At 45.0% G+C, this 27,242-nt stretch overlaps 1 protein-coding gene across 6 annotated transcripts in view; it reads right to left on the bottom strand.

Annotated features, from left to right (window-relative positions):
* Positions 1-27,242, bottom strand: part of MAP2K5 (mitogen-activated protein kinase kinase 5) — a 136,393-nt gene that overhangs the window by 53,831 nt on the left and 55,320 nt on the right. For all 6 annotated transcript variants that reach the window (XR_009819077.1, XM_062000028.1, XM_062000025.1 and 3 more), the window contains 4 exons: positions 20,403-20,451; positions 12,305-12,378; positions 11,320-11,370; positions 7,720-7,791 (listed from right to left, as the gene is read on the bottom strand). Coding sequence is in view for 5 of the 6 variants with exons in the window: in XM_062000028.1 (XP_061856012.1) it covers positions 7,720-7,791; positions 11,320-11,370; positions 12,305-12,378; positions 20,403-20,451 (246 nt within the window). In the remaining variant the exon portion in view is untranslated. The remainder of the gene's footprint in view (positions 1-7,719; positions 7,792-11,319; positions 11,371-12,304; positions 12,379-20,402; positions 20,452-27,242) is intronic.

The following is a 27,242-nucleotide window of genomic DNA, read 5'->3' on the forward strand; positions in this document are numbered from 1 at the left end:
GCCCAACAGAAATACGCCCTAATAACCTCTGGGACGTTCCTTGGCTTGAGCAGATGAGTTCGAGATCTCTCTACATAAAATATATTAAAAATCAAAGCCTAATTCACTTTAATTAAAGATAATTAGTTTCACTTTGACGTCTTTTCAACGTGAACTACAGCGAATGCGCTGCGAACTAAAGGCCGCAGACAATCGTGATTAAATGGCACCGTTCTTCCCCTCACAGGTCCCTCACATCGCCAGGCTTTCACTGCCACCTCTTCAAAGGTGCTGCTCAGAATAGCAGAGTCTTTTCTAAAGGGAGAGAGGAGGGACGTGAGCCTTTCAGGGCCCGTCTGTGGAAACCGTCAGGTGCAAAACTCACGCAAATGCTCCATAAAGATTAATGAGACTCTGTGTTTGAAGCAGGGAGGCTTCCTGCTTATGTGCTGGCTGCATTTAGATCCAATACCGACAGGAAAAAAGAGTTAGATTTGATTGTGCTGGTGGAAATGTGCCTCAACTTCAGATGCTTCCCATCTTGACTGTCACTGAGGTAGCTCACCTGCCATTACCAACCAACTAAATAACAAAGAAAGGCAGACTTGCCCCAAAACCGCTTCCAAATGTTTGACTTTTAACGTAGAAATGGCTCTACTACACAGTATGAGAAGAAACACCTCGACTACACAGTATGAGAAGAAACACCTCGACTACATAGTATGAGAAGAAACACCTTGACTACACAGCATGAGAAGGAACACCTCTACTACACAGTATGAGAAGAAACACGACTACACAGTATGAGAAGAAACACCTCGACTACACAGCATGAGAAGGAACACCTCTACTACACAGTATGAGAAGAAACATCTCTACTACATAGTATGAGAAGAAACACCTCGACTACACAGTATGAGAAGAAACACGACTACACAGTATGAGAAGAAACACCTCGACTACACAGCATGAGAAGGAACACCTCTACTACACAGTATGAGAAGAAACATCTCTACTACACAGTATGAGAAGAAACATCTCTACTACACAGTATGAGAAGAAACACCTCGACTACACAGTATGAGAAGAAACACGACTACACAGTATGAGAAGAAACACCTCGACTACACAGTATGAGAAGAAACACCTCGACTACACAGTATGAGAAGGAACAACTCCACCACACAGTATGAGAAGATAAGGAACAACTCCACCACACAGTATGAGAAGAGGGAACATTAATCTACGTTACTTAGCCCTACATACTAGGAATACACCATGGCAGATGTTGTTCCTTAATTGTCCACTCATCTGTCCACTCAGGTAGAGAACTGGGTTATTTATTTCGCCGCCTCACCGACTGCCCGCAGTGGCCTAAGAGCAATTGCTGAGAAACATGATACATTGAGGTCTCAACCCCCACAAACTGTACCTAAACTTACACTTTATTGCAGCTTAGTTCACAATCTTCACCTAATATAGGGTTACATCCCAGCGCAGCAAGCGGATAAATCATCCTGGAATATTACTCTGGCTAAGTTTAGCTGGGAGTGGAGCATATGTGCTTCCGAGTCACTGAAGCAAAGGCCCATAAAATACACTAATTACTGGAAGTTATGGTCACTGAGTGATTGATAGCGCTCTGCCAGGCAACTTCCCCGTTTGCAGCTCTTCTGACGGGCCCCCACCACTCCACAGCAATTATTAATTCATGACCCAACCCTCAGGCACTGGTACCTTTCCTTCTCATTCCTCCACCACCAAGATCAGGATGCGGCTGGACGTTGAGCGTCTTCATCCTGGTGAGGATGGCAGATGAAGAAACAGAGCTAATGGCCCCTGCTTGGAGAAGTGGCTCAAAATAGCCTGAGGTGGGGGGAAGGAGAAGAAGAAATCTAGGCCAGCTTTTGCCTCACAACAAGTGAAATGTGTCATTCTGACCATAAATATCCAGAGTAAGAACAATTCAAGTTATTGAGCACTCCGTGGCTGACCAAAGCCTGCAAGGATTTGTCCCTGCAAACTGCAAACATTACACTACATATAATCCTTAAATATATATATATATACACACACACACACCACACAAGTCCTTAAAAGGATGAGGCTTGTTGTGAAAAGCACTTTTTATCTTGTTTTCCTGAATCCTGAATGAAAGATGTCTGCCACTAAATAATCACCCCTACGCAATTATCAGCGGCCCAAGCTGTGAGACCCAAGGGCTCAAGGCACCAGTCTGCTCCCACCCACGCCTCATGAAACCAGAAGAAGTCCATAAATGAAACATTTCCTCCATAAAGTAGATTCTCCTTCAGGAAGAGCCTGGCGAGGGCCACAGGAACCAGCACTGCCCGAGGCCCTGCTAGTGGCAAGGGTGTCAGCCCACAGAGGTGGTAACCCAGCATTTTCAGAAACACTTGGCTTAAGTTCTAATCTTAGGAGTGTTTTGCAGGGGCAAAGCAAAACATCTATCCCACGCAAGCACTGCTGGATATCAGAAGGCTGGGCACAGAAGTGAGGATTGGGGTTCTTTTTCATTAGATTAGAGAAGGTTGGAACTTAGTAACAAAAAACCCCAAGAGAGTAATTTAAGACACACCACACTGTACCTGCTGAAACGTGCCCAGACACCTCTAGCACAGTAAGAACTGCTGGAATTCTCAGTGTAGGAATGGGGAAATCCTGCTCTTCATGTGTTCTCTTAATGACAAGCTCGTGTCTTCTGCTACAGGCCATTCCCATGGGCTCTGCCAGCATCAGCAGCGTCGCCACGGCAAGGCCTTTCCCAGCCTCTCCAGTTTAAACAAGCAGAATAAACCTGTGCTCGTCACAAGCACCCAAACCAGAAAGGACAAGTCGAGTCAGAGCTGTCACTCGATCGGAGGCGCCTCAGCCGAGGAGTTTGTTACGATACCCACACTCCTGCTCTGCACGGAGATTAAATGCAAATTCTCATTTCCCTTTCAAGCCTGACCCTTGCCACCTTCTAATGGGCTATTTTAATTAATATTCCTCCTGCTGCTACTCAGTGTAGCTTTTGACACTGCAGGTCACTGTGTCTGTGTCTGCTCCCAGCAGTCACACAGACATTCGCCGTCACCCCATCATGACTGTAACCCTTCCTCCCAAACCTCCACCAAGTCTCCAGCGACACCGCAGAAACTCTGCTGCAGCACCAAGCTGCGGGTCTCAGATCTTCCTCTCATATCTGTCTGCCTGCTACTGTTTAGATAAACTGATGAAAGACCAACCATAACATCTCCACATAAGTGGAATCCCGTAGAGGAATAAATGGTGATCGGCAGAACTTCCTGCAGATCAGCTCACAGTCTTGATCTTGAACCATTATCACTTCACATATGTGACTGATCATGTACCTTAGACTCCTCAGAATTCTTCTGAAAGCTCTTCTCCTCGAGCAGGTTACATCTCCCTGAGTCTTTGCATCAGTTTTATGCAGTGAACCACCTTAAAGATTGAAGTGCTCTAAGAGAATCATCTTAAAGCAGAGCTTCTCTTGTAGCACCCTCTTCAAACATGTCCCTCCTCTTTGTCTCCTTGGTCTGAGTGAGCTGACATCTCCATCTGCACTTCCAGCCCAGGTGTGCTGAAGAGTACGAGATCCCACAGTGCTCACACTGTATGCAGTCGGTGTTAAACCCCACTCAGAAGATACACATGTACATAACCCACTCAGAAGACACACATATATACAGATATAAGTATGTGTGCCTGAAGTACACAATGCAAGGCATGTTTGTGGGATATATATTGGTGTTCCTCTGTGTGGGAATGCATACAGCTGCTGAAAATCTGCCTTATGACTGCTCGGAGTATTGCCTAAAGCAGCATCTTAACACAAAAGCTGCAACCAACTAGCAACCCTTGAGCACTCTTGCAAATATACAGAGAACTGGCGACCAAGAGACTTAAAATCCTTATTTTGGGAGTTCAAAGAACTTGTTTCTAACACGAGAACTAACAGGCAAATGCCTTTTCCCTGAAGGAGAGAACACTGATAACCTTTGCAAGAACAGTTAATGATAAAAGGAGGCCTGAAACTCAGGGAAGTGGCTGCTTTTCTCACCGGAGGACAGGGGAAAGCAGACACTGGCTTAGGATACAAAAGGCAGTACAAAAAGGTATCACTAGCCAAGCACATGAGCTCATATTCTGCTGCCAAAACTTACTCTGTTAGTGGCAGAAGCGAGTCATTTTCATTTGCAGCATTCCAATGTAACATAACACCAATTCTAGCCGTAGCTAAAACGAGCCCTGGATCTTCTGGCAAAGATCTGCAAGCCTATCCTTTGCCTCCACAAACAACTTGTACCACAGTTCTGCTCCATTCCCTTCACAGAACTCCCTTCTCACAGCTTGTAGGAGACTCTGGTCTATGGTACTGCTTCCTCAGCAGGCACCTTTGAGGTGGTCAAATCCAGGAGAAAACTAAGAACACACCAGCCCTACAGGGTCCCACCAAAGCTCTTCTCACTCAGCTTCTTGTCTCTTACCCCAGGAGAAGTGGCTCGGCTGAGGGTGCCAGTAGCATAGCTCTGCCACAAAAAGACACCAGTGGACAAGAATGCTGCCTATCCAAACCCAACAAGATGTGTTTTATCCCGTTTTGGATGCTTTGAAGTTCACTTTCAGACAGCAGCCATGCAAGGCTGGATTAGGGTCGTGTTGGAGAGTAACAGGATCTATCAGGCAATCTCATTTATCCTCCTGCTCAGGGCACGGCTCTGGGAGGGAGAGTGAATCAGTTACAGAGCACACAGAGCACCCAGGCTCAGCCCAGTCAGCCTGGAGTGTATTTTATGACTGAGTTACATCCCTGAAAACCAGCTTTTAGCAATGAAAACGCTGACACATGAATGGGCTGACAGCAGTATCACTGCTTTAAACTGAACTCGCTTTGGCAACCCAGAAGCACTTAAAGAAAACACCTAAAAACTTTGTGCAAACACCAACTCTTCGTGATGAAACAGAGTTTTACAGCTTATATGGTAAAGCTAATTCACTTCAGAATCTCCCAAAGGAAGAAATGCAAAAGGAAAGAAATAGGAATAAAACAAGCTAGCTGCATTTCTTCCCTTTCTTTTCCAAACCCACTTAATGTCTTCTTAATTCTTGGCAAAGGGAAGGCTGAGCACCCTCAGCCACCTCTTTACTTCTAAAGGAACGAGAACAGTCACCATCTCTCCAAACTCAGGTGGTACCCACATCTAAGACTTTTCACACTCCACCAGCGAGTTTTTTGGGGCAGTTTTCTTGCCCTTCCAAAGTAACAGATCAGGTTCTCATTACATACAGCTTCTCAGCAAAGAAATCCAAGACATTTTAAAGGCTCAGAAGAGTTACTAAAGAAAATGAGAAGGTTTTGCTCAGTTGCTGGATGTTATTATCCCAGGGCAGAACAGCCCTTGCTCACTTGGTCCCACACGCCACTTCTTTTAACCTGACATGCTCCAGCCGTGCTAGCATGAAGTTGTAGGGATTGGAGTTTTACACTAGTAAATGGAGATGTTTTTTAAACCCCTGCAGCAAATGCTAAACTTCCCTTTTTAACAGTTCCATCAACAAGAGCCTGGGTGTCTCCACTACCAATCCCCGCGTCAATACGGTGTTACTTTAATGACAGTGACCTTGTGTGGCTCTTTGAGCATCTTCTTCACCTTTCTTTTTTGAGCCATTTTTCTAAGCCCCTGTCCTTGCTTTCATCATTTAACACATCACTCAAACCACTTCAATAACACAGCGATCGTGTTGAAGGTCTCGGAGGACCAGATGACATCCCAATTAACAAAGCACAAAGCACACAGAACCAAATTGGTTTTTGTACATCTGGTTCAGGAGACACTTGTGGAAAGTAAGGGGGGTGAGATGAGGAACTCCCCCCCAAGTTGAGGAGGTTTGAAAGAGGAGAGTAAATGCAAGTTAAAGGAGTTTTCCTAATGTTGGCTAATGGGATGCAAAGTTCACCCTTCAAAACAAATGCATGAGCAGACAGGGTACCTACTAATAAACCTAAGATAAAACTCCAAATCTCTTAGTCTATACAGTAAACCATCAGACTGCTGCTGCACAACACAACCCATCTTTTATTCACCAGAGGAACTAGTAAATGTCTACTCTATAGGACTTCTCCACTCACATCACTCTATCGTGAATCAGGAAGAACACCACAGTCAAGTCTTAACATAACCCATCTCACTTTAGCCCTTTGCTGGCTGGATTCATTTCCAGAGTGTGTGAGTACGTTCTGTATCTCTCCCAAAACGGCCAGGGCTCTCCAGCATCACAAACCACTAAAATCTGCAGTAAAGCAAAGAAAGAGAACTGCATCCCCTGTGACAGTGAAAGCATGTTGTTCAGCCAGGCTCTGGCAAAGATTTACAAGCTGGGAATGCAATGATTCAGCATTAAGCAGCCACACTTTTGGTTCTAACTGATTTGGCAAACATAACAATAGTTTCAGTCAACTTTCAAGATACAAAAAGTGAACGTTTGTACCCAAACTACTGAACTTCTACCTAATCTTCTGCTAAAAACACCACCTGCCCTCCACCAGCAGGTATATTCAGCTTCATGACACTATATTGCACCAGAAGAGAAGGGAAAGGCTTCTGTATGCTTCAGCTAATCATATCAGGTCTTTGCCAGGCTGTGCAAGGAAGGTGGTGGGAGTCAACGATGATGGTTTGAATGAACAGTTCTTACAGGACGAAACAACTACTCCAAGCAGGGGAAAGCGCTTTCGTGGGAGAGTCCTTGAGCTGAGGAAGTCTCCTGAGAGCTTATTGCTGGAGCTGTAAAGGCTGCAAGAATTTCTGACTGAAGCTTCCTTCTTTGGGACAGCCCAGGCCAGTGTGAAATGGGCTAAACAAACATACCCTTCTGCCACCTCCAGACCAGAGCTACCTTTCCCTTCTTCCAGACCAAGCCAGATCTGATTTGACTGGTTGAGAAGCGATGGCAACACAGGCACTTCCACTCAGCTTATATGCTCCAGGTTGGTTTTTTTTGCATCAACAACCATCTGTTTTTATAAAGTCATTGAACTTCCTGTCTCTTAAAACATCTCATGAGCCCTGAGCTGAGAAAAATAACCTCTTTCTTGAATCAAAACTGACCTTGCTGTGACTAAACCTGCAGAAACCTGAATGACTGCAACCACACTCTCTTTGAAGAGCTTTTCCTTTCATTTTGATGACTTTCTCCTGCTTGAAACTATGTTTGTGAGAAATCTTTCTAAAAGCCCCTGTGAGCACTTAAATTCCAACACTTTATTTAACCACACAGGGAGAGGGTGCTAATATTTCTGCAGAGGCTTTGCAAGGCCATTAACCAGCTCAAACCTTCAATCTGTGTGCAACGCTATTTTAACCCTAATAATAGCCCACTCTGGCCTGGCCTGTGAAGATGCAATACAGAAATGACATCAGCTTCAGTCCCAGAGGTGCTGAAAGGAGGTAGAGGCAACCATGTGCTGGGACTTACTTCTTCCTCTCAGATGGAGTTTTATTAGAGGGCTTAAGAGTGCGACGTGGTTTGAGCAGAGGCTCTTTGAGTCTAAAGGAATCCAATGCAGTAAGAACAAACCCATTCTAAATACAGCCCAGAAATTCAGCAATAGTTCAGAGCAGGCATGTGTAAAAGAGTTTACAAACACTACATTAGAGCACTTTGATGCTGGATTTCATTTGATTCTTGTGAAATGAACAGGTTTGTGCGTACCTCCATGAAGGAAATGCCCAGACTCCAAACGTCTGAATGAATCCCATACTGCTCCCCTGAAATCCTCTCAGGCTGCAAAGAGACAGAACAAAACATTTCCTTCAGTCTGGCAAACAAACAAACAAACATACTTATATCCACAACAGCTAGCCCAGGGTAAACAAAGCAAGGGAGGAAACACTCCAAAAGCTTAAAGCTCCCCGGCTAACCTGGCAGAGAGCAAATCCACTCTGCAAATGGGACTTGTTTACTTTTGCCTCTTCTGCAAGAGCAGAGGACTGAGCTGTGCCCACACTTTTAGCCATGCACTGCTGTGCACTTTGTAGAGTTGCCCTTGGTGTTTGTGTTGGGGCTGTTTCATCTGCAAACATAAAGTCAGTGGCTTGTGTGTGCACAGCAAAGAACAAGGTCGAAGCGTGAGAGTCCCACGGTATCCACATCTCCTGCTAAGCCCAGGCAGGGCAGCAAGGTGTCCAGCAGAACAGGCTCTGGAGCCTGAGCCAAGGGGTCGAGGAGAAACAAGGGTCCAAAAAAGCAAAGTTATCGAGGCCAAAAGAACCAATGGAGTCACAGGGCAGCAATTTTCTTTGATACACTTTTTAATTTCATTTTTGATCTGTAGATTTCACTCAAAGCTATTAACAGCAAGTGTAATGCCTCATGAAACAGAATGCTGTGAGATGTAACTGCTGGTTTTCACTTGAAAGCCACAATTTAAGTATTTCCAAGGTCAAGTACAGCATGAGACGTAACAATAAAAGGCTCTGTGAGACTTCTCTCCCCACTGTGCTGCTAATGCACCTGTCTAGCCCAACCACCTACAAAGCACTGGCTGGATTTTTAAGTCTTTAATAATCCAGAGATCATTTTTAGAAAACCAGCTCCCAAATCAGTGCCAGTGCAATGTGTTTTCAATGTTTGCCCTGCACTGCTGATCCCAGGTCGACAGCTTTTATCCCAGCGTGAATGTTAAGTAAAAAACACAGTGCTGCCCACGTTATCTTCAAGGATTCCCCTTCCACAGCTGCCCTAACCTAAAAAAAACCACCCCAGAATGTAACTGGGACAAAATCTTTTTGACTGAGCCTCGTTTATTCCGAGCCAAACAGTGATCCTAAAAACCACATCAAGGTGAGTTTTTAAGTTCACGTAGTTCAGTACATCTTTGGAACATCTGAAACAACATCCTGCAGGGATATAGTTTTTAAGCAGCTTCTTACACTGATCAAGATCCTCAAAAAGACACAGATATGCAGCCAAAAATACACACCAACAGATACAGCTGGCTGTGTAACACGCTACGGCACCGGCTGCCCCAGCCACGGCACCCGTGGCAAGAGGGTAACGAGGCACATCTTTTTGAGTGCACATCTTCCCAGGTCACTGTTTTGCCCAAGACTCCACATCAGATGCATAATTCACACTGAGCAATATCAAATTGTTTATTCCTCTGTTGTAACAGCTCAGGTTTCAAACAGCAGCTCAGACTTCGAATCGACGCGTCCGCAGGAGGGAGCGGCAAGAAAATCACCCGCGGGTTGAAAAGTTGTCTCACAGGTTTCAGAGCATGGGAAAGAAGATGCAAGAACGACACATGCATGAAGTGAAGTGTGTAACAGAGATCGTCCTAAGGATACACAGCTCGAGGAGATATTCTCTCCAACTGGTTCCTTTTTTCCAGCCTAACTTTTACTTCTGCACAAAGGGGTGACAAAACGGTTGTCCGGGAAATGCACTTTGTTGGAGATTCTCATTTCTCGATCAAAAAGCTTTCTTGCTCTTTCTTTTAAAGAGAATCATCATTTTAAACAATGGTTTCAAATTGGCACAGCCTGCCAAGCTGGCAGACAAACCAAGCTTAGGGCCTTCACCATTTTTCGATGGCTACACTCTCCGCTCGATGATGACAAAGGGGCTGAGCAAGCAAAAGGATCTTAACCCAAGAAATCCCATCAAGGAAGGTTTAGCTTAAACTTCTTTTTCAATTACCAGATGAATGCATCACATTCATCCATAAACAGTAAGAAAAAACAGAAGAAGTAATTTATTTAATGTACATCTGGGAAAGAGACCAGTGATCTTGCTTTGTACACCTCAAGCACAATACAATTTAACTCTCAGACCTGCTTAATACCACTCCAGGAGTAACAGCTGAGTGGGAAAAGTTGATTAATTTGAAGCAGTTTATTCGTCTGCATTCAGTTCTGTCAGAAAATGGAGGCACAGGAATCAGCAGGCTTACCAGAGGAAAGTGGTAACACACAACACCAGATTTTTCTTCTCTCTTCTTCAAAATATTGTTGTGTACACAATATTCTGATGACACAGGACAGCCCAAGTCTTTCTGTGCTGGTGACACGAGTGTTTCAGAAGCCACGTAATGAGTACACCTTGACTAGAAAAGCACTTAGCAAATAAATGGACACCCTGCTCTGCTTTCTTCTTACAAGAAAGTAAGAAAGAAATCCCTGAAAGCGATTAAAGGTCATGGATTTCTCTCTCTCCTCTTTTCTGAGGTTGAAAAATACAAGTATCAACCACTTCCTATTGTTTGCACCTTTCTTCTTCTCTGAAACAAGTCGAACGCTTGTTTTTTCCTCATTAGTATTATGACATAAGTAGTTTGCTAAAGGAGTTTTTAGAGCTGCAACTAAAAGACAACAGTCCACATACTGCTCTAAACTGAAGCTTCTGAGTTTTGCCACCTGTGAAACGGGCAACAGAACTCAATCAGACTGATCTAATGGAAAAGAGGGGCTAACTTTGGTAGGTTACTTTCAGCCTGGCTCTCATCACCGGATTCATCTCAACGGCACGAACAGCACGGACCCGCTGCTGGGAACGAGGAACCCAAACCCCACATCCTAGCTAACAGCAGCAGAGTTCCCCCAAATGAGGCCTCTTCAGCAATGCCTTACTTTGATCTAAAAAGCAGCGGGAATTTGTGCTTTAACGTCCAGAAAAAGGACAAGAGCAGCCTGGTTGTGACGCGCGTTCTGAGCACAACTCCCCGGGAGAGCGAGGATTTGATCCGTACGGCACGAACGGCCGGCAACACGCAACTTAACGCCCTCAAATCCTTAGTCTGCCTATTTCTGGTTTCAAATTGCCATGGCAGCTTCACGTGGGAGGAAGCCACACAGGTGGTGAGGTATCAAGAAGCCCATGAGATGTCTGCACAGGCTTCACCACTTTTGCTGAACCGCAGGCTCAGAGCAGCACCATCAGCGCTCTGCAAAGAGCCCCGGGGCAGCCGTGCAAAACTCTGGTTTTTAAACCTTGAACAAGCTCTTGTCTTTGTTCCCAGTGGTTACAGTGCAGTGAAGGCATCTGAAAACACACGAAAGAAGCACTTTTCCAACACTCCCCTTCCCCATCAGCAAGAAGCGTGGCTGTCAGAGAGCGTGGATGGGAAGGAACGGGTCTGCCAGAGAGCGAAAGGGAGCTGTGTCACGGCATGTGTGATTAGGACACAGCTTATGCTGAGCATGGGGAGAGAGGAAGCTTGAGGGTGGATTTAGAACACGTCTTGCATGACACAGAACATGCCAGTGAACACACATTTCCGTTTCGATGCGACTCCTGCATAAATGCACTTACCGCCATGTAAGCATTTGTTCCGACATACGTCTTGGCTATGGAATTCACCAGCTATCAGACAAAACAGTCTGTTAGAACAATATAAAGATAATGTGGAAATAAAATGGGCAATTATTCCTCATTTAACCTACAGTCATCATTCCTATAAATCAACCAAAAATTATGTAAAAGGGAACAAATTTATCTGCGAAGGCATTAAAAATGATTAAATCTCTCCTTCGTTGGGAATGAGAGCTCCAATTTAAACAAGCACTGCATTACACTTTATGGCAGATAACCTTAAACAATTGTGTTAAACAGGATGCTTTATCGCTTTAGTACCCCAAACCAGTCTGATATAAAAAAGTCAATTTGAAGAAGGATTGAACACGCTCATTTTTCAGTCAGCTGGCTCAAGATGTGAACAAAGCCACGCTCGTCGCTTGAATGCAACGAGCACTAAATACGCTGGAGGGACGACGGGCCCCGACAACTTATAATACCAGGCTGACCTTCTCTTTGGTCCTCGTGTTTGGCTGAGAGTAAAGGTGCTGAAATTCAAATCAACAGCACAGCAAGCTCGTGGGTCACTATCACAGAAGTTCTCCAGGGAGGCCCAAAATGGAAATTAATTAAAATTTGTGCTGCACATTGTCAGAGCCCACCACTATTGTTACTCCCAATATTAATTTTTATTGTGGGCCAGTTGGGCTCCCCAGACACGTCTCTCGTTCTGCCCTCCCTTTTGTCTGGCCAAAACGCTTTCATATCAAAGCTGCATATCAATGAAGTTTGCTATTCGTAAGTAGTAATTACAATATCAGCAGTTTTTACTGTCATTAAACAATGAACAATCATATTCAGATGATGAAAAGTCGCCCGGAGATTAAAACTGAATGGGGCTGTCCCAGCAGAGGGGAGTTTGCTGTGGGGCTGTTTGTCTGGCAGCCAGGTGATTCTGACACTAGAAAGAGAGAGGGGCAGATATTTCAAGGGGGAAATTTACCTGGGTGCTCACTCCAAAGTCACACAGCTTCACCTGGCCTCGTGTGTTCACCAACATATTTGATGGCTTCACGTCTGTGGAGGGAAGAAAATTGGATTTAATCGATGTTATCCCGGAGAGGCAGCACATATATCATAGATACACATGTATCATAGATACACATGTATCATAGATGATACACATATATCATAGATACACATATATCATAGATACACATATATCATAGATGATACATATATATCATAGATACACATATATCATAGATACACACATATCATAGATGATACACATATATCATAGACACATATATATCATAGATACACATATATCATAGATGATACACATATATCATAGATACACATATATCAGACACACATATATCATAGATGATACACATATATCATAGATACACATATATCATAGACACACATATATCATAGATGATACACATATATCATAGATACACATATATCATAGATACACACATATCATAGATGATACACATATATCATAGACACACATATATCATAGATACACATGTATCAGATATACATATATCATAGATACACATATATCATAGATGATACACATATATCATAGATACACATATATCATAGATACACATATATCATAGATACACACATATCATAGATGATACACATATATCATAGACACACATATATCATAGATACACATATATCATAGATACACATATATCATAGATGATACACATATATCATAGATACACATATATCATAGATACACATATATCATAGATACACACATATCATAGATGATACACATATATCATAGATACACATATATCATAGATGATACACATATATCATAGATGATACACATATATCATAGATACACATATATCATAGACACACATATATCAGATGATACACATATAGCATAGATACACACATATCATAGACACACATATATCATAGATGATACACATATATCATAGATACACATATATCATAGATGCACATATATCATAGATACACATATATCATAGATACACTGTTATGAATCTTGGCATGGTGCATTTTCATATGAAGCATTTCAAAGATGTACTTCAAATGCAACCTCTGGTTTGTAACAGCCAGTAGCACAGTCAGTGTTGTGTCTGTACCTCTCAAATCCCTGTTATTAAACCACAGAATCATCTGGGTTGGAAAAGACCTTTAAGATCACTGAATCCAAATGTGCAGGTGACAGCAGTGTGGGAAGGACAGCAAGTGCACAGGAGGATGGGACCTGGAGTTCCAAGTGACCTTGACAAATTTGAAAATCAAGACTGAAAATATAGAAGGGGATTCAAAGAGAGAAGTGGAAGCACTGCATTTACACAGGCATTAATCAGCTGCACACACACAGGGTTAAACAGCTGCCTGGTGTGTGGGCTGGAGCAGGCCTGCAAAAAAAGCACCTGCAGGTTATGGCCTGAAGAGGAAACACCCAGAGAGTGAACAAACAATTTAGGAACAAGCCAAAGCAATGGTGCAAATGGTGAAGTCAGTTTTCATTCCAAGGGATAGCCAGGGTGACCTCCTAAGGTTCATCCCAGCCCTGAGACTTGGTAGTCTAACGCTGCCATTAGCCCTGTCTGCCCCTGCTCTAACAGCCCTCACTAAACTCCACGTAGTGACAAGAGCAGAATTTCATATTCCCTAAAAATCACAAACACAAGGTCTCCCACACAGACACCTGTATAGAACACAGGCAAAACACAAACCTGCGAGCACACTGCAGCCTCCTTCTGCCCCAGGGAAAGACACGATGTAGATTTGCTCTAGTGCACATCGATACTCAAAGCTACTGCCTTCCACTTCCACGGCTCCTGCTGCAGAAACCAGCCCTGATTTCACACATTTCAGGGCTTTTACAGAGGTTAACTGCCAGCAATGCCTTAAAACCATCACTAATCCTGCCCCAGCAAATAAAACATCAACATAAAGCCAGATTCAGTGTAAAGATGTTAATGCTGACCCCCTCTGACGCCCAAAGAAGTCGCTACACTTCTGCTGCACGCTGTAAAATCGACGTGGGAATAAACTGCTGCACACCCAGCCTGACTGCGATGCAGGAAACACTGAGCATCTTTGCTGTTCCAGGGATGCCAGTCAGAAAGCACAATGTGTGTGTTATGGCCTGGCTTAAACTTGGGAAGATTAGAGCACAGTGGCTTTGCCTAATCGCTGCTTTCTTCTGTCAAAATGGATTAAAAGCAATAGCTTGTATCTCTGCCTTCTTTAAAAGTGAACACTAGTTGGGTGCAGATGGATGAAACCCAAGTAGAAAGGAACCTAATTTTGTTTATCATTAAGTTTGCCTTTGTTTAGCAGATGTTTGCTGGTACCACAGTAGCTTGCTTAATTTGTCTCTGTAATGCAGAAATGTATAACCTCAATTAACAAGCTGATTAAATGCTTTCCCACATTTGAGCTAAAAATCCAGTTTAAAAAGGGGGAGGATTCAATAGCACAGTGTATAGCCTAAGAGCATCTGTGTGCTTTAGGTTAGTATCCATACAACACACACTTAGCAGCCTCCCCCCAGAGCCAAAGCAGGAATCAGTCACGAGGGTCTCCATCGCGTCCCAGCACCGACAGACTGCGAGTGCCCTGGTCTCCATTTCATCTTCAGAAACTCAGTCCCTGTGCTGCAATTTCCACGGACTTCTACCTATTCCCCTGCCTCAGGTGATGAGACAAAACACCACCACAGAGCGATTCTGAGCCACTGAATCTCCCCGACAATATCTTAAGGAATGTGTTTTTCTAACTGCGACCTCAGGAAGCCTCAAACCTCTGCTCGTGGCAACCTGCTAAGCAGCACGCTCCTCTCTGGTCTCCAGTGCCTTTGCTGAATCTAAGCAGACATGCAGGCTCTACCCTGAATCCTGAGCAGAACAGCAAGTTCCACAGTAATCCTGTTTAACCTTCTTTCTAAAAATATGGCAGCCAACAGAGCCACCTCGTTACCAGGCTTGCACTGAGTGGCGAGGAACTAAGCAGCAGACACAACCACACAGGCAGCGAACACTGACACTGCACACAAATCCAGCAGTTTACAGCTCTGCCACTTGCAAAAGAGAACAAGAGGCTCTTGTTTGCAATTGGAAAAGATGTTAACCAAAAGTAATTGATAAGAGAATGGGGAAGAGAAACCTTTTGGTGCAGTGCAGCAGGAGACACGTCTGTGGGATCAGGACTGACCACTGGCATTGCTTTTTACCAGAGCACAAATCCTTTCACACTGAGTGAGGAAGGGTCTGGGAAGGCAGATGGAAGCTCCAAGCGTAAAACACCAGGACCTCATGGAAAGCAACGATGAGGGAACATGCACATAAACAAATTGTCTTTCCAGAAGGACTCAACCACGTCATAAGGACAGAGCGAGAGGGAGAATGTTCTCCAGGTGCAGCCCACATGTTCTTGTTCTCTAGAGGAAACCACGATGCCACAGTTGTCCCCTGTCCCACCAGAGAAGAGCCAAACCACCACCTTGTGTCCTGGGGATCTGCAGGTCTCACCTCCCAACGCCCCTTCCCTGCCACTCTGTGACAGTGGGGTGACAATTAAAAAGCCATCTGCCATTCATTAAGGGCTGATCCCAAAATCCTTCCACACAACTGAAACTTTAAAAACCCCCATCAATTCCAAAAGGAAAACAGAGCAATCAGAGATCAGGGCACGGAGGGAGAGAAGCCTGTGTGGGCTCCACTGAGCGAGCTGCAGCCAAACGAGGAGTGTCCTCTGACTGCTGAGAACAAACACACTCTGCCCTTGCAGCACAATTTAAACAGCAGCACAAATGGGGGATTTAAGCAAGTATTTGTGATGAATTCCAAAAGTTGGAATGGTTTACTCAAGGAAAAAAAAAGGCAGTGACAATCCTAGGCAAAAATAAAAGACACATCACAAAATATCTGCCACCGAAAGTGGGGAGGGAAATCACCCCATCAATACATCAGCCTTTTGGCTTCACAAAGCACTTCAGTTAATGGGTTAAACATTTTGGTTTTGGAAAACAAATGTGCATAAATAATGTTCTGCACCATCTGCTTGTGATTAATATTACTGTTTAGAAGTGAAAGAATTTAAACAAGAGCCAAAAGGGGTCATTATGCTCCCATTACCAGTGCTTGCTTAATACAAATGATTTCGATGAAGCATCATTACAGAGGATGAACAAGTCCTCTTTATCATAGATCTGCCACAGTCGCTTCACCTCTCTGCAAATAAACGGGACCTCCAAGCTCTCACTGGCCAGTAAACAGGAGTGTCAGAGAGGTTCAGCTTTTCTGAACATCAACCACTCCAGTCTTCTTATTTGGGAGAAAACAAACCTTACAGGTTTTTAAAAGGCTTCCTCTGGACTTTTGAAGAAACTGTGACACACCAGCTTCGAGGGAGACAAAAGGTACCAAAGCACAGCTTCATCTGCAGGCAGCTCACAGAACACCACTGTCAAAGTGAAGCTGCTGGAAGAATGGAAGTATTTTCTTGCCATAATGACCTCATCAGCATGCTTTCTGCAGAGGCCACGATTGCTGAGTCCCAGTGAGTGTGCATGGATGTGCTTACCTGTACATACATCCATGTATACAGACACATGCACCAGTATTTCTGGGTGTGCTCCACTGCACGTGGTGACAACGCTGATTCTTCCTCACAGATCTAAAAAGAGGTGGAGGAAAAGCCCAACACGTTGCCCTGGACATCTCTGGTGAAATCCTCAGCAAACTACTGAGATGGGAACACTCATTGACTATAGAATCATAGAATGGTGGGGGTTGGGAGGGACCTTTAGACATCATCCAGTCCAAGCCCCTTGCAGAGGCAGGTTCACCTAGATCAGGTCGCATAGGAACATGTCCAGGTGGGTCTTGAAGACCCCGCTGCACTAGTGCTTATCCCTACCACCCAGCACTCCTCAGCTCCAGCAGCTTCTGTCAGAACAAAGAGGATCTGAACATCCTTCTACTCCAGGGAAAAAAAACCAAAAGAGATGGTCTGAGTGATGCACAAAACTCCCTTCTGCCAGTGCAGGAAGATCCTCCAGATCACCAACTCCACTCACCCTTGCACACCACAAACCAGAAAACACTCCCCAAAACTCTGACACAAATCTCAAGGTGCCCAAACCATGCAAAACACACAGCCACACATACAAACACAGATCAGTACAATTAAACACAAGCAGGTAACATTTATTCCGTTCATTTCTTTAATGAGGAGGTGTGAAGGGAGGAAAACACACGAGATAAAATGCGTATGGTCTATACTTATTCTTGAACTTAACAGATTTTGCTTTGCCTTTATACAAACTTTGACTTTGTACATGATTAGACTTGTTTAATTGCTAATTCTGTTTTAAATCTAAGTTAATTTCTCATTACCCTTCCATTTCTACTTCTTATCCTCTGGGGAAAAGAGCACACTTATCATTGGGACATTCTCACATCTTCCAAAGCAGCGGTGTAGGTGTTAATCTTATGTTTATGTTTGATGTGGGTGCGATGACTACGACTACAGCTCTGGGTTTATTAATATGCACGGCTATCACCTCATTAGTTGCAAGGTTTGTTTTGAAGTTAAGCTGTAATATTTGCTGAAATGTCTGATCTGGAATAAAAGACTTGATCATTGTTTGTTTCCTTTGCTTTAATCCACGCTCCAGTCACAAACTGTCAGTTGCTGCACTGCCTTGCACAGCTCTGCACAACGATTCCTTCTCCACCTTCCTTACCACCAGGGTGGAACTTCTTGACTTCTTTGCCTGTGTGAGCTTCCTGCACGGGCTGCTCTCTGTGTCCCAGCAAGGCAGTCAGCCTTAGCCGTTCTTTCCTTTACCTCTGATGCACTAGAACCAGTAGGCAGCTGATGGAGGTTACTTTGAGAAACAGCCACCTTCCTTGCACTGTATTACCCTGTACCCACAGAAGTACACACATGTGTTGTGTACCTTAAAAATGGGTGCAGAGCAACACTGGAAACCAACCTCCCAGGGAAACTCTGAGGAATCCTGCAACGCTGGCTACTCCCAGCGGTGCTGTTCTCACCTTGGTCAATGCAGCAACAGACCAAGGCCAGGAACATCTGAGCTGTGATGAAAAATCAGTTTCTGTGCTTTTCTTTAGAACATAGCATGGAGCTTACATCATTCATCAAAACCTCGGAGCTGCTCTTCAATCAAGGCACTGAGACCCATGAAGAAAGGGAGACTGTGTTTCACCAGCAGAGCAAAAGAAGCAGACCCAGGTTCCAAATTTACAGCAGCAGTAGAAGAAAACGTTGCAGTTCCAGTATTTGTGCCTGACCACAACAGCCTCTCCAAATCACATTCAGTAGGTGCTCAGAACCTTTCATGAAGCAATTGGTTGTTTTAGGTGTTATAAAAGTGTGGCAAAGACTGCACAGTCTATTCACAGCAGCAGCCAGCCATGGATGTTCCAGCTACCTTTTCTATGTATTCTGACAGTTGCTGTGGCAGTTCTGGCATCTCAACTGTTCATCCTCTTGGATGGAGCTGATAAAAGCTCTGCACCTGGCCACATTCAGGCTAGTAGGTGAAATGCTTAAACCACCATCAGAAACGAAGCCTCCTTGGTAAGCTGTGCCTGCACCGAGCTGGTCGTGGACTCTGGGTTAGTTCTGATCTTTTAATCCAGCGACAGCCTAGGGTCAAATCCACCAGCAGCATTTCACTCACCCTCTAATCAGGGGTAACAAAGCCAGGTCCTTACCTGATCTCTACTCACTCTTCTGGCCACAGCTCTCTTTCTCCCAGCCAGGAGAGAGCCTGTGCTCTCACGTCAGTGCCATCTCCCAGGAAGGAGATGCAGTGAGACCAAGGAGGAATTGAAGCCAAGGTCCTGTTGTGTAGCTGCTCACTGGGCCACGACACAGAGGATCAATTTCCTCCTCCAAGACAAACAAGCTCCACAAAAGCCTCAGGACAGTCTGAGCCCGAGCTCTGAGGAGGAGCTGGACCTCAAGACATACTGGTAATTAGTGGCTGCAATTAGCCTGTTCCCCTCAGTCAGCACACGTTTCTGGATGACTCCTCACTCTCATCACCCCACCGGGTTGTTCATCCTGACCCAGGTGTTGCTGACCACCCTGCCAGGGCCCCCCATCTCAGCCACTCCAAAACCAGACACCTCAGTTAGAGACCATCTGAACTGTTTGGTTTTGCAGCTTAAGATTTTCTGTGTGTCTCTCTGTGCTTCTCTCTCAATCACAACTGCTGTGGGTTGCTGCACGCTCCAACTGTGCACACGGGCTGAGTGAGCAGATGGGTTAAATTAAATAGTATTGTTAGCAACATTAGGAACCAGAGCAGTTACTTTCAGACACTTTAGAAACATTATAAATGTAATGAGTTTCTCTCTCTGTTTTTTTTAGGGGGAGGGATGTGGGGAGGTGGTGATGGTGGTGTAGGGGGAAGGGCTTCTTTGTTCTTTAAGCATCATTTTCCACCGTTTCCAGAACTGACACTGGTGGTGAAAGTTGTAGGGAATCTGAATTAGCTCATCACAACAGATACATTTGAAACAAAATGTAACCACGTTAAAAAGCAAGAAATAAATGAGAAGGTTCAAAAAGCTACAGAGGAGCTTCAGGAAGGAGCACACACAGCAAAACACAAACATGGCTTATGTCCAAGAAGGTTTAAAGTGCCTTTAATTATTCATGACCATGTTAGAGGACAGTGAGCCATAATTTTAGAGGTCTGAGACTCCAGCACTGCCTGTGGCTGTCACATGAGGCTTCTGGAGGACGGCAGGAAATTCATCACCTACCTTCTATTTTCAATATTAGTCAAGCATCTGATTTTCCTCGCTGAGTTTTCCACCAGGCACCTGTTTGTAACCCTAAATCTCTACAAAAGTCACTGCACTCTCTACTCTTTGTATGGGAGGAGGGAGGGCAAAGGAAGAGAACAGCAGTAAAAGGCTGATGAGTAAGATCCACTCTGCACTACTCCACTGGAACCAAACCAAACGTTAGTCTCTGTGGAAAGTGTGGTGAAAGTAACACAGAATTTCATTGGAAAACAGAAAACAGCTGTCACTCACCTCTGTGTAAAATCTTCAGGCTCCATAAATAGGTAAGGCCCTTCACAACCTGAATTTAAAAGAGCAACAACACAAAGACTCCTGGTAAGAAACATATTGAAGATTCCTGGTAAGAAACATTGCACACCTCAGTGGGTACGAGCCACGAAAGACACGAGTTCCAAGGAGCAATGGAGCAGGAAAAGGGGAGACCAAGCCCCTCTGCCAAAGGATCACAGGGCCCAGATGAACCTCTGCTCCAAAGCTGCTGCTTCATGACAACAGGTTCTTTAAGAACACCCCTTCCCAGGATCTGTAAGCTGAAGTTAGTTGAGCTCACACTGAATCCCTTCAGGCACTTCAATGTATTTTTGATTCATTTGTCTTTGCTGGGGTGTTAAAAACAACGAAAGGCAAAGTGTGTAATGATTTGTCTGCTTGCAGCAAAAGCAACCAAGTGGAATTCAAGGCCATAAAACAACCAAATACCTAACTGCCTCTTCCACTTCTTTCCCTTTGGTGCATCTGTACTTTTTCCTCCTTTACTTCTGCTTTTACTTCCTCCATGCAAATGTGGAACATCTCCTCCTGAACCGTATACACTGTCTCATTCTTCATATGACTCATCTTGGACCAAACACACACCTTACTGTAACCCACAGCCCCAGAAAATACAACTAGGAGCCCTAGAACGTAAGAACTGGGGCAGACTTTGGCCTGCTGTTGCAGAATTTGCCCCTTCCACTCCCTAAACTGGTAAAACCTAAACTCAAAAGCCTGTTGCTCTGGTACTAAACTGGAGTGCCCCACGTGAACATTAATGGAAAGGTGCAGGACACACATTTCTAGCATAAATGCAGATCTACTCCCCAGAACAACCACCCCTGACACCTCCCTACACAGACCAGGTACACGCAGCCCTTCCAGAGCCAACAAGAGCATGGCTGGGTCCAATTGCCACTGTATTTATTTCCTATGTACAACAGGATTATAATAGTCTCAGATCAGTCAGCTCCCCAGGAGAGTAGCTGGGAGTTACAAGTTATCCTCTCCGCAGGTTTTGTTTCCACAAAGTAATTAAAGCCCAACACTTGTGGCATTTCCAGCACTGCAAGGTTTCCCATGGATTTACAACCTTCACAAGCCCAGACAACTAACAGGATTTAAGGTACTTCTGCTGCTGATTACTCTCTACCCACACCATCCCTGCTGCCTCAGACAGCCCTAGAGAGTTTGCATCTATGAGGTGACATTTCATCCACTTTCCCGAGGTTCACTCTTGTTGTGCCTCTCCAGAACAGCATTTATTTCCCTTTGTGGAGTTGCTTGAATTTTTCAGATGAAACAATCCCATTCTATCCACTGTCTGAGGAGAGTGGGATGAAGTCACCTCTGTTACAGTGATGCAGCTGAAGGACTACAGCTATCCTACAGTGTGCAAGCAGGTAGCAGGGCAATTTTCAGCCTTCCTATTGGCTTAGAAACTCTTAAAATTTTACACTGTAAACAAAACCAACGTCAGTGGAACCCCCTGCACCAGCACAGGCTGGGGGTGAGCTGCTGGAGAACAGCTCCAGGACAGAGACCTGGCAGTGCTGGCTGATAATAAACTGCCCATGAGCAGCAACGTGCCCTCGTGGGCAAGAAGCCAGTGGCAGCCTGGGGGCAGCAAGAGTGTGGGCAGCAGGGTGAGGGTTCTGCTCCCCCTCTGCTCTGCTGAGGCCTCATCTGGAGTCCTGTGTTCAGTTCTGGGCTCCCCAGCTCCAGAGGAACTGCTGGAGAGAGGCCAGTGCAGGGCTGCCAAGATGCTGAGGGGACTGGAGCATCTTCCTGATGAGGAAAGGCTGTGGGACCTGGGGCTGTTCAGCCTGGAGGAGACTGAGAGGGGATCCATTAATATTTACCAATATCTAAAGGGAGGGTGTCAGGAGGTTGGGGCAGCACTTTTGTCTGTTGTACCCAGTGACAGGACAAGGGGTGATGGGATGAAGCTGGAACACAAACAGTTCCATTCAAACATAAGGAAAAACTCTTTCAGTGCTGAGGTGAGGGACCCCTGGCCCAGGCTGCCCAGGCAGGGTGTGGAGGCTCCTTCTTGGAGGTTTCCAAACCCGCCTGGACACGTTCCTGTGTGACCTGATCTAGGTGACCCTGCTTCTGCAGGGGGGTTGCACTGGATGAGCTCTAAAGGTCCCTTCCAACCCCCACCATTCTGTGTTTCTGTGAACCTCTTTTGTAAAGCAAACCACGATTCCACACCCCCAGTAAATTGCTCCAGGTGGCAATTCCTCAGTGTTAAAGTCACATTGCATACCCAACCATCTCATGGCCTCAGATGGTAATTACCTGTAACAAAAGGCCTTAGCCAAGTTCTGCAGGCCCAGCCCAGCCTGTGACCTTGCTCATTTTAGCCTTTCAAGAAGCAAAACAGGGGAATTCTACTTACACAGCATTTTGACAGAAAGAGAAGAAAAAAAGGGAAGGTACTGATGCAAACACAAATGAAGGGGGTGCAACAGTTCAGGCTTCATCCCACGGTGAGGGTGGTTTTGAGACTAGTAAAGCTCCTTTGGCTATTAAGCATATATTTAGAGTATTGAACATCTTCTTTCAGGCCCTTTAAAACCATTATAAAACTATTGATTTTAAAGCATGTATTCCTAGGAAAAGCAAAAAAGGAAACATTTCCCATGGAGGGAAAACCCAAAATCAACAGCTGGGAGTTATGAAACATCCTTCATATGGAAGGTGTGCTGAATAAGCAGTTCCAAGAGACACGGCATTAAACAAACTCTCACGTTCCCAGCAGCAGCAGCTCACAAAGGAATGGAAAGAGTTTTTCCCTTCATCCTGGGCTGCAAATATGCACACAGGAGCCCCCCAAATGGACTAACCCAGTGTAAAGTACTGTTATTCACTTACATTTGCCTGTTAGGGAAGGACTCTTCAGTATTATTCTAAAATGGTGCTGGAAGAGAGTATCTTTTGATCCAACATCTTGCAGGAATTATTGGTATTCAGTAAAGTAGGTTTTACAACAATGACTTGACAAAGCCTTGACACAAAAAGTACTTCTACCTGCTGTCAATCACTCACTCTCTTGACAGTTCAAGTGCACATCCTTTCAGGGAGAACTTCAATCAACATTAGCACTCAAAATACAGCGCACAATGTCACTGCTTCAGAAATTGAAGGGAAAATAAATGTGTGAGGTGGCAAAGCAAAGGTAGGACGGATTTTACGCCAGCAGACACATGGGTATGAGAACAGGAGCGATCACAACATCACTGGGGGGTTCTCTGGGTACACTTTTCCTTTGGAAAAACACCTCAGCCCTTCACACAGAGCACAAGGAAGAGGAGAGACTCACCCCTGTCTCGTACAGGCAACCAGGATGAATTCTGTGATGAAGTCAGAGATCCCTCCAGTTCCTTGGAGGCCCAAACCTCAGCACCCTACCTCTCTCTGTAACCACTTTATCCTGCCCCTGAAAAAAACTGTGCTTCCTCCCCAAGCCCTGGCAAATGCTTTCCTCCTTGAAGGATTTCTTCCCACTGCCTTGCTCTATGTTTGACGTTCTGTTTTTCAGCTTCAAATCTTCCTTCTACCTTTCAGTCCTCAAGAAAACCCAACCAAGAGCATACTGCACTTGGCAATACATTCCTGCTACTTCAGCCTGGGAGCTGATTGTCCATCACAATTAGTAGTCATCACTTCTGTAGTGGGAAATGGACAGCAAGGACACTGGTGTAAAGGCTACACGTATTCGACGTGACTCTGTGCTACCCAGTTTAACTCTCAGCAGATAAAGGATCACATCAGAAGAAACACAGTGGCAGCTGCTGTCATCAGAAAATGTTTGATGGTCTCAGCAGACAAGCTTCTCTGGTTCCTGGCAAATGCTGAGAAGGTCTGTTAGGGAAGGGAGGGTATGACAAGGCACCATCCACACCCGTGAAGCAGCACTGCAGGTTAAGCTGAACTGTTAAGTATCTATAGTTGTATTTCAAGGAAACGAGTGAGAAAGGACTGGCAACACAGTCCTGTCCTTATGGCTACAGAAAGACAAGGTTGACAAGAAAAGGATGTCTCTCAGGTAGTTCAGCCCCAGCCTGTGGAGATCAAAGAGCACAAGGAAACGACCCTGAGTACAACTCAGTGTTTAACCGAGCAAGTGGAGCGAGTGTGGGGGCAACGTGCTCCCTTTGCTGTGACACAGATCTTGTTCTACACCAGCTGGAATTTCCTTTGCCTTTTGTGCTCCTTGCTGTGAGGAGGACAATCATTTTTAAGGGTTGCCAGCCCACCTCTTTTTACAATGCTTAAATTTGTATGACAAGAAAAGCAGCAAGGAAATCATGGGGTGGGGGTGAGAGGAAAGCTGGGATGCTGCTGGATGTCTGCACGGGCCTGCATCGCTTTCCTTTGGAAATGGTTTCACTTAAAGACTTCTACAAATGTAACAAAGGGTATTCTAATTAAGAGATGTGCAGGTCACACATATTATTAAGCAGCTTCAACAGACTAATGCATTGGCTGTGTCTCAGGAGCATAAGAGACAAATGACTCTGTGTACATGGTGCAAGGAAGGTAGAAAGAAAACATACAGACTGGGGGGGGAAAAAAGGGAAAGAGGCTATGGAAGCTCCAGGTTTTGTCCACAAAATCCATGCACACAAGCCCTAGCTTTTTGTCTGACATTCTCCTCCTCATCAGCACACGACCAGAAATCCTCTAGGCTTTGGGTAATCTTCCCAAGCTGTTCGGGGTGGGGATTACGGTGTCTGTGTACTGCACTTGGCACAAAAGGTGCCCCAACACACTAAATGCTGGGCTCTGCTGAAATGTCAGACACCAAGATGCAGGGTGACCATTTGGGAAGACTTAGAGAAGCCATTCCTGCTGCCACTGATAAATGCTAGAGAAAACAAAGGCTTTCACTGCCTCCTTCCAACAAGCCTACCATGCCAACTGAGCAAAAAAGCATCACCAGAGCAGAGGAAGCTGCCAGAGCTGGTTCAGCCTCAGCGCACACCTTCTGTTACAGAGAAGCAGGAGAAAGGGGCACGTTCCTTCTCTGAAGGCACCTGCTCCTTTGTTCACCTCTCTCCTGACCCCTGGCACTGCACTGGGCACGGTGCAGGTTGCTAAAGCAGCAAATAACTAGAAAAAGTGAAGGATCTGCTCACCGCCCGTGTCAGGGAGCCGAGCTCGCTAACTAACAGCTTTGTGAAGAGATGACCTTGAAGGGGAAGAAAGACCCAGCAAGACATAAAAGAAGGGGCTGAAGCACCACCATTATGGAGAGGTGAAAAACTGGAAGAGAACATCTGCAGAATATCAATCCAGGTGGGCTGGGGAGGATGGGGGAGAGGAGAGACAACAGCAGGTAAGGAAGCGCTACGTTAAATTAGTGTGGATGTATCAAGCACACAACACAAAGTGAGATGAGGAAAAGGAGAAGCAATAAGCAGCTGAAGAAATGGCCATCCCAGTATTACTGGCTGCTACACACACTGCCTAGCATCAGGAGCATGAGGACACTGTGAGCAGCCCATCACTCATCTCTCCAGAGGAAAGAAGAGATGAAACGTTTTTACTCTGAACCAAAAGGTGAAAAACATTCCAATTCCATAAGAAACTGCTAAGCTATCTAATGAGCAGATTTGAAGCTACTCAGAGGAAACAGCATCAGAGAAGGATGTTCATCACCCTGGGCAGGCCACACAAATTAAGAGAAAGTAGAGCTGTGAATTACAATGAACAGAGACTAAATAGCTGCCTGTGTTGGATTAAAGGATTTAAACTGTCAGCTTGATGTATAATGAATGTGAAAACCCAGCACTTAATTAAATGGCACATGATAGAATAACTTTGTTATGCTTTAAGCTGCTTAAGTTATCAAAGTATTCCTTATATTTAGCAATTGTTTAGCAGTATCTCTCTCCATCCTGAGATCCACCAAGACATTGGTCATTTACCCTGTGTTCAGCTATGGCCAAACGTGGAATCTCACACCCCCCTCCTCCCTTTTTGTTGTTGTTCTGTAACTGGAGTTTTCAGTCATGGCTAGTGAATTTCTAGCAACACAGTCACTGAATGCTGCTGAGACACTACCATGGTCTACCAGGTCCTCTAAGAATTCACTGTCAACACCTTGCTCCCAAACTCAGTGGACTTTGGGGACTGACAGTTCTTAGATCACAGACCATCGCCCTGCCCCTCACCCCTACAGTGACTATTAGCTCTTCAGGCGTGACTGCTCACGTGTGAAGGGTCCCAGCACAGAGGTGAGAGAGCAGCCAGTCCCTGGGCAGCCTTGTGCCAAAGAAAAACTTCAGCCTCATCTGCCTCAAGGGGTACATCTGCCACAGGGGAAGACACAAAACATGTTCTGCCAGTGCATTTTGATAACGGGAACTGACTTAATTTTTCAACCTGGGAAGCAAATCTAATGGAGTTACTTTGTACAGCATAAGGACAGTTAGAATGGAAATCACACAGGAGAACCAGCAGATGAAGCATCACCATAAGGAAGGGCCAAGTCAGGGCTTCTCAATTGCATTTTAAAGGGACCATACAGCACAGAAAGACCTAAAGGGTAAATAAAGGTGACTAAGAGGACGGCTCGATCCTACAAAGGTTGATACAAACAAATATGACCACACAGCTCTCCAGAAAATCCCTTCTATTTTTCTCTTATCCCATTCCATTTATCATTCCTTGAGCCCCTGGCAACTCAGGGGTCACTCAAAAAGAAGGCTTTTTCTTAACCCCAGTGTCCTTGTGCACACAGGATGGTCAGGAAGAGCAGGAGATGGGAAGGACCCTCCTCTTCACCCAGACACAATGAGGACACAG

The sequence above is a fragment of the Colius striatus genome, chromosome 7 (genome assembly GCF_028858725.1).
Source record: "Colius striatus isolate bColStr4 chromosome 7, bColStr4.1.hap1, whole genome shotgun sequence".
NCBI classification, from domain to species: domain Eukaryota; kingdom Metazoa; phylum Chordata; class Aves; order Coliiformes; family Coliidae; genus Colius; species Colius striatus.